Raw genomic sequence first — 10715 nt, 5'->3', positions numbered from 1 at the left:
AGGATGAGCCTGGAGACCTGACCAGCTACTAATCTACTGATATATGCACGGGCAGCCGTGACCTGCATCTATAATGATAAATAATGAGCTACAGGGTTTGATGTATAGGAATATACGTGTGGAGGAGATACCGAGGCGACCTTCTTGCTGAGGGTCAAGTGTCACCACCGCACCATCCCAAAATAACCACGTCCTTTCTTCGCTACAGCTTCCAGATCACTGGAGTACCCTGGTGTTTTCCCACGTATTCCAACGTATTCATGAAACAGGAAGATGGGGTCGAAAGAGGCTCGGAGACACAGGGAATGTTTCTGTAAGGTTTACTGAGTCGAGAAAGACTGCTGCACACAGAGCTGAAATAAATAAATGAAATAATTTTTTTGTCATAATTATTATAGTAACCATCATAGTAAAGTTGCTTATTTAGGTTGTTTTGTCTTCTTTCATATATAATATATAGAACTTTCAATAAATTGTTCCCTTTAATAGTTTTTCTCCTGTGTGTACGCGTGAGACTTTGGTTTGTTCCACTGAATGTCCTGGTAGCAGCATTCTGTATCCACGCTGTCTCAGGGGGGGAGCACAGTCCTCCCCCCGGGTCGTTTCCATAGCAATGCCAGCTGACGACGCACCTTCCCTGTCAGGCCCGCCCCAGAGCTCGCTGCCCTCTGCTCTTATAAGATGAGGGTGTAATGTCCGCGAGGATGGTGGAGGCCATCGGGAAAAGTGGCAGTGAGGGTCTCCTGTTGTCTTTGGTCCGTTGCTGGTTTGGTTAGCGGTAGCTTGCTAGCTGTTTTTGGTGCAGCTTGGTTTCGAATACATTCTACTTCCTTAGATCTTGGCTCCCTGCGGCGAGTCATCACAGGTCCAGGCAAAGACCTGTTGGTCCCTTTTTTTGTTGTCCCTTGAGATCCAGCTTCATTGTTTTTGGTTCACACACACACCACGCACACAAATGCACACTCTCTAGACGTGGCCTCCTCTTCTGATGAGCAGACTTTTATTCGGCATGTGACTCATTTGACCATTCACTCCTCCATTCATCCAACTGTCTCAGAGAGAGACAAATAAGTGCGTCACATGTCAACAGTTCATTATTAGTCCGTTTAATCTGAACAGATCATTCTGTCCCTTTGCCTTGTCCTGTCTCGTCCTTCCTGTTTTCCCCTTATTCAACGGCTAAGCACCCACTGGCTTGTCAGTCTTTCACACCTGTGTTTGGTCCAGTTGTAATTCCATACTTGATAATGTCCAGCTGGTCCAGAACAGGAGACTTGAAGTCCTTGTGGTTTGTGAGGTTGTGGAATAAAGGACTTTGTTGAGCTTGGATCTCTGTCAGCCTTCCAGTTTTCCTGTCAGTGTGTCTGGCCTATGTCGGAAAGGAGACAAAATCCTTAGAGGTTCCAGTGATGGACCAGTAATGGTTAAACTGGCCCAGTCAGAGACAGATAACTCAGAATGATCACTTACGAGTGGAGGAGACTTTAGTGGCAAATTAAGAGTAAAGCTAAACCCCTTTAATGATTCATCAAGATTCTGGTCAATGTTTGTCCCAACAATGAGAGGTGTCCATTCATGTGCAACAGAAGTTAGCCCATGACGGGCTCAGGTCAAGGCCTTGGGAGACAAGACGGTGGGTGCTAGCGTTAGCCAATACTAGCGGGGCCCAGTAGCACGCACCCTCTTTCCCCGCTTACTGACGGTGGTGAAGCGGAAGGGTGTGGTGAGGTTGGGCTGCTCACCAGGTGGGAAGCGCTTCATGAAGTGTACATCCCGCTCATTGGGTAGCATCTTGCGGCCCCGTCGAGGGCGGCCTTTTTTAGTGAAGCCCACGTAGTAGTCCGCGTAGCGCGCTGACATCAGAGCTGTGTAGTTGTTCTCCAGAACCTTCTCCACAAAAACACAGTCTTCACTTCGATTATTGGCCGTCTGGGAGAGCAAAGAAACCACAGGGACACGACAGAAGAGAGAGACAGACTTGTCAGGAGGCTGAAAAACTGGGAATCGGGGCTCATAAATGTGCCTCTAAAGTCTTACCATTCCCACTAGCTTGCCACGATTGTTCATGCAAAGGTAGAAATTGGTTTCTTTGCCGCGGATTCTCACCTGGCTACCAAAGGTGTCGGCCTCCACTACAAGCTGGGCTTGTGAAGGGACAAACAGAGGGACAGACAGACATTAGAATCACAGGATTTCCACTAAAGTAGAAACCAAATGACACATGCTACATCCTTCCAATGTGCAAAACTGAAGCCACCTGTCCCTTCCTAGCCGGTGTCTGCACAGCAGAGACAGGTGAGTGCAGCCCCGGCATGAGCCCTCACCTAAATTTCAAACAGCTGCCAAATGTGGACTTATCCCCTTACAATATATACGTAATGGAACCTACCACCAGAGGGAAACTATGATGCTTCAGTCTTTAAATAAATCTTTATGCATAGTGGAACACACAGTAGTTCCCAATGTACATTATCAGCAGCAGATGTGATTTTTAACCATTCACACATGCTCCTTGGTTCTAGTCTCGGGCACATTCACACATGACGTGGTCATATCTGTAATAGGTTAGCTGGGATGTGCTGCAGTGGGGGGAATAATGTGCCTGGTATTCATGGTGCGCTCCAGAAGGAATAAGATACAGTGGCCCGAGATCTCCTCGACCCAAAATCAATACACAACACAAGGGGAGACATTTTCTCATCTGTTGCGAATCCCAAAAGCATATTCCACACACGATCGGGGGAAAAGACAAAGAGTCCCTGTAATGAACCTGCTTTCATTCACAATACTGCTAATTCCCCGTTAAATTCGATGTTGAGGTGGAAAGTTTCCGGTGTCAATTTCCCAGAAAATAGTTCCGGGGTATCGGTCACACAGGACATGATTCCTTCCAGAGGAAAAAGATGGAGCATTACTGGGAAAGGCAACATGTGTGAATGTGGCTTTAGGCTAGCGCACTTTGCTAGACCACAAAAAAAGCTTACCAGAACAAAACCGCTGTCGAGTAGCGTGACACTAATTGCGGAGATTACCAGCCACCATTAAATATGGTTTCCTTTCAAGGCCGATAAGACATCCGTAGTGAAACAGACGGAAGATTCATAGTTCCAATTAAAGGCGCGGATAAATCACCGGCAGATATAAACGTCTCGGGCAGGATAGATGGTCATCAGATAAATTCGGTCACACACGTAGATGTGAGGCCTCTGACCACGAATGGCCCTCATAAAAAAGGAGCAGCGCAAACTCTCAGACTGAATGTCTGCGATAGTGTTGTTTTAGGAGTGCGCGCGTGTGCGTGCACGTTTGCAGGTGCATGTGTGTTCATCCATCCGCTGCGGTTTTATCAGCTACACATCGTCAGAGCGCGCTGGTGCCTGTTTAAAAATAAATTCCTAAAATGGTTTCTACGTGACCTTAGTCAACAAAGGGGTCAAGAGAAATCAATACATCCCTCCCTCTTTCACTCTTCCTCTCTTCCCCCAACTCTCCTCTCATCTTCCCTCGGCTCCTTCACATCTGTACCTCGGCGCCCTCCCGTTTCTGCGCTTTATCTGCCTCCTCTGTTCTCCGCTCCTTTGTGCGATGCCCCCGTTGCCACGGCAGGTCAGGTGTTTGTCGGAGAACAAACGGACCTTTGCATTTATCCCTCCGCGCGCGGCTCGGTGTGTTTCAGAGTGGCTGCCGGTGCCATCAACATAAGGGTGAGCTCTTTTGTCCGTCGACTGTGTGTGCGGGGCTGTCGAGGATGGGCCGGACGTCATTACAGACAGGGAAATGTGATGCATAGGAAATGGCGGTGGGGGAGGGAGGGAGGTGGCGGGGACGCTTGGGGTCGGGTAGGGAGGAAGCGGAAGCCTGCTGTTTTAAATCCAAGGGAGACAACGAGGGAGGGTGAGGAATCAATGGAGGGATCAATAGCACAGATGAGTTTCTAACACTTGAACAATCTACCTGCCAGGCTTCTGCTACAAACTTACACTCTCTCTCCCTCAAATCATCCAGTCAGCAGCCAGTCGATTCGTTTTTGTTCTCAGATGACAAGCTGCAGTGCCCCTCTGCCAAAGCCCGGGGGCATGTGTGTGTGTGTGTGTGTGTGTGAGAGAGAGAGAGAAAGAATAAGCATTCTGTCTCCATTCAGCCATGAACCCATCGACCTTTAGGTCTCTACGCCTCCAGGTGAAGCACCTGTTTGCCTCCCCTACATATAATGTATATGGCTTACCATATTTGTCTCCATCTTCTCCCCGGGCGCTGATTTTACGGCCCAGCACTTGCACGTGTTTGCCGCTGGTTCGGCTGTACAGTTGGTAGACCCGGTGGTGCCGCCGACTCATGGTGTCTCGCACCTGCGTCTGGTTCTCTACGTGCACGCTGAAGTTCACCCCATCCACACCGAGCACCTGCTGGAGAGGCGCGCACATACCGGAGAGTCAGGGAGTCGTGCACGGCCTCGGGAAGACTAAACAACTTGTCTTTTTCTACTGTCGGCCCGCTCTCGGCCACGCATCCAGACTCTCACCTGTAATGGATTGCACATCACCAGCAACATCTGGATACATCTGTTAAAAAAAACACAAGAAACAGATGAGCGTCTGTGTCTTTAAACTCATCTGTAATTTATGTAAGGAACACTGCGTATTGGAAAGTCCATGCGTGACAGCATCATTTCCATTTCTTTCTTCTCTGTTGTTCTTTCTGTTCAGCATCCCTTTTCCTTATTGGGCGATTACTCCGGCCGGGTGTGCGGCCGCCTCAGCAACGCCAGCGACTAACAGATGTACCGGGATCAGCAGACGGACAACACCCAGAGCCGTGTTTACTGTTCCGCTACCAGCTTTCTGTTCAAGCCCCACATTCTGACCCCGTTCACGACTTTCGCGCACCAAAAATCTGGCCTCCAAATGACCCGGCTGGACTGCAGCGAAATGGCAAACACGCCAAGACAACTAGAAGGTGTTATGGTTCGTACATCTAAGGAAATGTGCAGGCTCATTTGGCGGCGCGTGTATGTAGACAGCTGTGCTGGGCTACAGGTGTGGACAGAGCCGCAAACTGTGGAAACATTTAGAGATTCTATGAATACGTTTGAAGCCGAGTTAATAAAGGGCGAGGAAAGTCGATCTGTAGCGGGACCGACGCCGGCAATGTAGCGTGCAGGCTAATGTAAATCATCCATATAAAACTTCAACATGGGATATTTATTGCTCAGCAGATCTGGACGTTTCAGAGTGAAACCATACACTTAGCTTCGGAATACTTTCCACATTGCTTAATTGAAATTTAGACCTTGAACTTGGATGTATCAAATGTTATTTAGAGCTTTAGCAAGGGAGTGATGGTGTTGCTTAAATTCGCCTCTGGCAGTCCTTGAACCGCTCTAAATTTGCGGCGGAGAAGCCCAGCGCCGGGTGTGTGGGCTGGAAAGACATTCTATGAATTTAGTCTTTCCCCACCTCATCTTTTGCTATCTTTCTGCATGCCTCTTCTCTCACTTTCTGCCCTGTTGTTCGCCCTTTATCGCTCTCCTTCACCTTATCTAGCCCTTCACTCCACCTTTCTCCTCGGCTTCCCTGCCTCCCATCTTCCTTTATGTTGGGAGTTTGCCTAGCGACTCCTCCGCACTGTCATGGGCATGTACACAGATGTGTAGGTGTGTGTGCACACGTGTGTGTGTGTACAGGAGGAGCGGGCAGCTGACAGCTGGGCCAAAGCAAAGACATACGTGCTGCTGAGAGAAGGAGATAGTGAACAGGAGACCGAGGCAGACCGGGACCTGCACAAAGAGAACGGGAGAAGGTGATGTGGGACTGAAGAGAGGATGAGGACGATGAAGCAGGTGAGGGTCGACAGATGATAAGGGAGGTAAATCCAGAGGGAGCCGGCAGATGCACAGATGTGAGAAGGTGCAAGGAGCTTCAATAAAGACCTGCATTACGTCTGGAAGGTCTGGGGAGAAAAGGCCGCCAAACGAGAGACAGACGCGTAACCGCAGAATGTGCTGTGGCGTGAGAAGTAGACAAAAAGACAAATAATGGAAATAAGAGGGGAGGGGTTTGACGTTATGCACACTGTGAGGGACATGTCACCACCTCCAGGCTACCATAAATACCATCCTGCTTCCTTTCTCTCTTTGTCAACATTTGCGTCATAGCGGCTCCTGTCTTGGCCCCCGACTCCATCTCCCCGACGCGCACGTATCCCAGGTACTGCCGCCGAGCGTTGGCCCTCAGATTTTGCCTGCGCAAACGAAAACTCCCGAGTGCGCCCTGCATTGTGAGGACTCTCAGCTGTTAAAACACCACAGCTGCACTGTAGCCGAGGACGCTGCAGGAAAAGTGCCTCGGCACTGGATTCCCCCGCTCCCACAAAAACCACAGACACTCCATATTATGCCAGCCATAGAGAGAAAAAGGAGAGGAAAGAAGGAGACGGGGAACGGCCAGGCGGGGGAGGGATGAGAAAAGGAGAAAATAAGAGAGCGCAGAGGAGAAGTCGAGGAGAGTAAAGACAGAAGGAGCTATGGAAGAGAGGGAAAGCCCGGTGCGCCTTGGCCGGCCGCCAAAGCAAGCAAGGGTCTGACATCATAAACCTGCGTCCCAGCAGATCTTCCATATGGAGGCTGCGGTTAGTCTAGCGGGCCTCAGCTCTGGGCAGCAGCGTGGAGCGAGAGTGGTTGGCCTGGTGGGAGTTAGCTCAGAACGGTGGTTTCAGCTGTGTGTAGCGGCGGTTAACGTGGTAGGCCAACACTAGAGCAGTGGGCTTCGGCGCAACGTAAAAGAAAAAAGCCTCAGATGTTCGGCAGCAGGCCTCGGCGAAGAAGAGCGGTTAAGCCGGTGGGTGTGTGAGTGGGATCAGCAGTAATGGGGCCTACTGTGGAGCAACGGGTGGGAAAGATGGAGGGCTGTAACAGGTTGCTGTGGCAAAGCTCCGACTTTTCTCCCCGCTAAACCTACAGCATGTGAAAATAGAGGTTTCCACTCTGATAAATGTGCTATGGCAACGCATATCACCGCACGTTTTCAATGCAAACAGCGTGACCTGGAACATTATCTTATTTATGTTTCAGTCTGAACAAATGCACTGGCTAGAATTTACAAAGCTGGGAGACAGATGTATGCAGCTCGGTGGGCGCAGACACTGAAAGGAAGGCACGGATGAAGAGAGGAGCGCAACAGCAACACACACCCTGTCCAGCTTGTGTGAGGAATGAAAAGTATTTGGAGATGACTGCCATCTGGTCGAAGTGCAGCCGGCAAAAACAAAGGAAAAAGAAATCCCCCGAACTTTAAAGACACACCTTGAATGGGCAAATTCTATCCCGCTTTCCCCCTATCTGAAATTTGATATTGTCACTTTTTTTGATAAAGTTGGTGCGATTTGACTCTGCGTTTTTGATCGGGAGGTGGGTTGATAGCCTCTGGAGCTGTGGAAATGGTGTTTTCTAAAGCGTTGTCTCATCTCTGAAGTGTGCAGATGGTTTATGGCACCTTTTATGAGAAACAGGACCCCGAATCTGACCCGGTGACCCTGAGCCCTCAGCCAATCAAAATAGGGCCCTCGGTGGCCTGTTTTCTGAGGGGTGATGAGGAGGGCTGTAATCAGGAGACGCTGCAACCCTCCTATCATATTCATCTGCAGCCAGGTCTATGTGGACCTTGGTTAAACATTCAGAGAATAGGCTAAGATTGAAGGGCCTTGTTATCGTATGATAAAAAGATAACTTACAATACGGTCAGCGTGGAAAGAAGGGACCACATCGCTTCCCCCCTCCACTATGGAACTTGGCCGAGAGACAGTCTCCTCGCTCGGTCTGAGCCAGTCCGACAGTCCGGATAGCTTCTGTCTGTGTTTTTAATCCACTGGAAGTGCGGAGTCCAAGAGTCAGCGCACAGTCCCGTTGGCATCGGCAGCGGTGTGCCCCGGTTCCCCGCCTGTGGCTGCACGAGGGATGCGAGGCCGCTCTACCCGCGCCGCTATGACCGCGGGGCAACCCCTAACAGCTGTCCAGACTGGCGGGGGGGCGGGGGGAGACAGCGAGAAAAGGTGAGGGCTTCGCTGGATGCGCGTCCCCGACAAGGAGAGGAACAGGTGAAAGCGCGCTCACGTGTCACGGATAGGCCAACCCAGTCAACCTCTCAGATAGAGTCTCGGCCCTGTAGACTGATGTCGGGCGTGCGTAATCCAATGCGCGTGTAGTCAGTGCAGACTTCTGATTCAAAAAGAGCTTTCTGGGGTAAATGAGGTGATATAAAAAAAAAAGAGGGGCACTGTAGTCCCAGCCTAGACAGGAGTGTTATTCCTAGCAGGCGACAAACAGAACCTTTTGGACGTGCGCTACCTGGGCTGTCTGATGGAGCAAATGGCGAGCTAGACAAGGGGGATCTGCCGGCGCAGAAGAATGCAAGACGGCCTCGGTCATGACTGCGCCCCGCACAGCCTGTGGCTCAGGTGACAAGGACCAGCAGTGTCCGACAGAGAGGCAGAGCCGCCCTGGCGCGGTCCAGTTCAGAGGGAGACTGCTCAATGGGAGAGGGAGAAGATTCTACATGAGGAAAAAGAAGAGGGAGGGGGCGGCTGGGGAGGCTGGGGAACAGCTGTGACTGGGTGGCGGACTCAGCCACCCGCGACACAGCGAGGAAATAACAACCGCACTTTGCACCTGATTTTCCGGACTTCCCCGCTCGCCTCAACCGCTGGTTCCCTCCTGGCTGCAGCGGTTCTCCCTGCGCCCTCTCGACACAATACCAGCCAAAACACAGCACGATGACATCACCCCCAGAATGTTTTAAGGGGAAAATGCAATCTGATCTTCTTATTTATTTTCGTAGACTTAGAAAGTTTAAGCAGTTTGTCTGACGAGGGTGGTGGGGCGGGGGGGTGGTGGTGGTGGACCAGAGGAAAGTCTCCCTGTTCCGAGAAAAGCGAGCCTGTCGTGCAGGACGAGGGGAGCTCGACGAAGAAGAGTAAAAAGTTCCGCAGTGTAAAAAGAAGTAGTCACACCGAATCCCTCAACCTGCGCCGTCCTTTCCACACTTAAAACTGCATCCCCGCTTCTTTCTCTAGGAACAAACGCAAGGCAAAAGTGTAGTCGCTTTTATCCACTCATCTGGCGCTCTGCAGATCTTCTTACACAAAAATCCGAGGTTTCCTTCCATAAAAAGCTTTCATGAAGGGGGCTGCACAGGAGAGGCGCGTCGGCAGGCACAGACCTCACTCCAAGAAAAACCAGAACAAGATTTTAACAGACGCAGATCAATCCTCCCTCCCTCCCTCTCCTCCCTCCCTCCTCTCGCTCTCTCTCCCTCTCTCTCTCCCTCGCACACACGCACACGCACACTTATTGGATCAAAATGGGGATTAGTCAGAGCTATACGATGCCGACCCAACTTTCGTCTAAAATTATATTCAGCCCCGTTTAATATCTTTACGCATATTAGGCGATTTCGTTTCAACAACGCAAAAGCAACTTTTTCTCCCGCATCGGGCCTTTCTTGTTTGCGTTATTCTCCCTTGTTTCAATGTTCAGTTTGAATTCCTGACAAATAAAGTGCACTGGAAACAATTTGAATGATGTCATTGTATCGACTGGCATTCATTCCTTCCCAGAAATGCGATTTTTGAAGATCAGAACTGATTTCTTGTGCTACTATTTTAGACAATGCGAGAAATCTTTCCTTCAGATCCTCAGAAAACAAAAGACACCTGTCTCCGTCAAGAAGCGTTTGTCTGAAAGCTTTCTGCCTCTCATCACCCCCCCCCCCCCCCCCACCCCCCCATAACCTCTGTCCGCGGTGCGGTTGGCCTCGGACGCACCTTCGGTCCGAGCGGCTGCGCTTTCATCTAAAGGATTTAGCCTCTCCATTTCATAACTTTTAAGTTAAACCTTAAAAAGGAAAAATGAAACGGGGAATGAGAGACAGTCGGGAGGGAGGTATGTAAGCACGGACAGAGATCCAAAACGAACATTTCTCAGGGATTTCGGCAGCAACGCCCGCTCCGCGCTCCCAAAACTCCCTCTCACCGCCGCTGCACAACCGCAGACGGTCGGCCAAGCCAACACAACACTCCTGCCATACCTTTCATTCACACACACACACACACACACACACACGCACACACACACACACACACACACACGGAGAGAAAAAGAATAGAGGGATCGTAGATGTGTGTGTGTAATAGAGATGGGAAGGGGGGGCTGGCCTCATACATCAGGGACGGCTATCTTGGCTCCAACTGCAGGCTTATTCTTTTCAACATTGTACTTTCAAATCACCCACATGCACACACACATGCACTGTTCTGCAACTGGACAAGGTTGAATTAGGCTGGGTAGGGGTACTGTGGTTGAATGCCTTTCCAGTCATGCTCCACAGACAAGCCTCTGGCCTTCTCTCCCACTACTGGCTCTCCCTGTCCTTGCACCTGTGTCTGGGCACTTTTTTTTCACCCCTCACCGCACTGCTGCAAGGGACATGAGTGCAAATGTTGTGGAGAGGGATTTGAACCACATTCTGGTGATGAGGTATGGGCCCGTCTGGTACTGTTAAGCCCAGATGGAAGGGTTCAGAATGGGGACTGCAGAACATCTTGGTACAATGGTGGATTACATATTTCCATATGAAATCCCGACTTAACGGTAGCCGTATATTTGAAGATACTAGGTTTTGCAAAAGAATCCAGATGCAGAGATAATCTTGCTTGCGCTGTAA

General features: G+C 50.3%; 1 protein-coding gene across 2 annotated transcripts; it reads right to left on the bottom strand.

The window, feature by feature from the left end:
- Positions 1 to 305: 305 nt before the first annotated feature.
- Positions 306 to 9224, bottom strand: fgf18a (fibroblast growth factor 18a). Of its 2 annotated transcripts, XM_011610551.2 has the most exons (6): positions 7729 to 9224; positions 4523 to 4562; positions 4226 to 4406; positions 2038 to 2144; positions 1743 to 1929; positions 306 to 1369 (listed from the first exon to the last, which is right to left on the bottom strand). In XM_011610551.2, the coding sequence occupies exons 1-6, from the start codon at positions 7758 to 7760 to the stop codon at positions 1356 to 1358; spliced, it is 561 nt and encodes a 186-aa protein (XP_011608853.1). In that variant the 5' UTR covers positions 7761 to 9224; the 3' UTR covers positions 306 to 1355. The 2 variants fall into 2 exon arrangements, with proteins under 2 accessions (XP_011608853.1, XP_011608852.1); XM_011610550.2 differs by having other exon boundaries at positions 306 to 1929.
- Between the last annotated feature and the right edge of the window lie 1491 nt (positions 9225 to 10715).

This window comes from Takifugu rubripes, chromosome 14 (assembly GCF_901000725.2).
Source record: "Takifugu rubripes chromosome 14, fTakRub1.2, whole genome shotgun sequence".
NCBI classification, from domain to species: domain Eukaryota; kingdom Metazoa; phylum Chordata; class Actinopteri; order Tetraodontiformes; family Tetraodontidae; genus Takifugu; species Takifugu rubripes.
This window is presented reverse-complemented; position numbering and strand designations above follow the sequence as displayed.

What these genes read in the sequence shown, in the direction of transcription:
- fgf18a (XM_011610550.2), bottom strand. Translation starts at nt 7,760, where the DNA reads ATGTGGTCCCTTCTTTCCACGCTGACCGTATT. An exon ending in CTTTCCACGCTGACCGTATT is followed by an intron (nt 4,563 to 7,728) that starts GTAAGTTATCTT and finishes TTTTTTTAACAG; the next exon opens with ATGTATCCAGATGTTGCTGG. An exon ending in GTGGCAAGCTAGTGGGAATG is followed by an intron (nt 1,930 to 2,037) that starts GTAAGACTTTAG and finishes TTGCTCTCCCAG; the next exon opens with ACGGCCAATAATCGAAGTGA.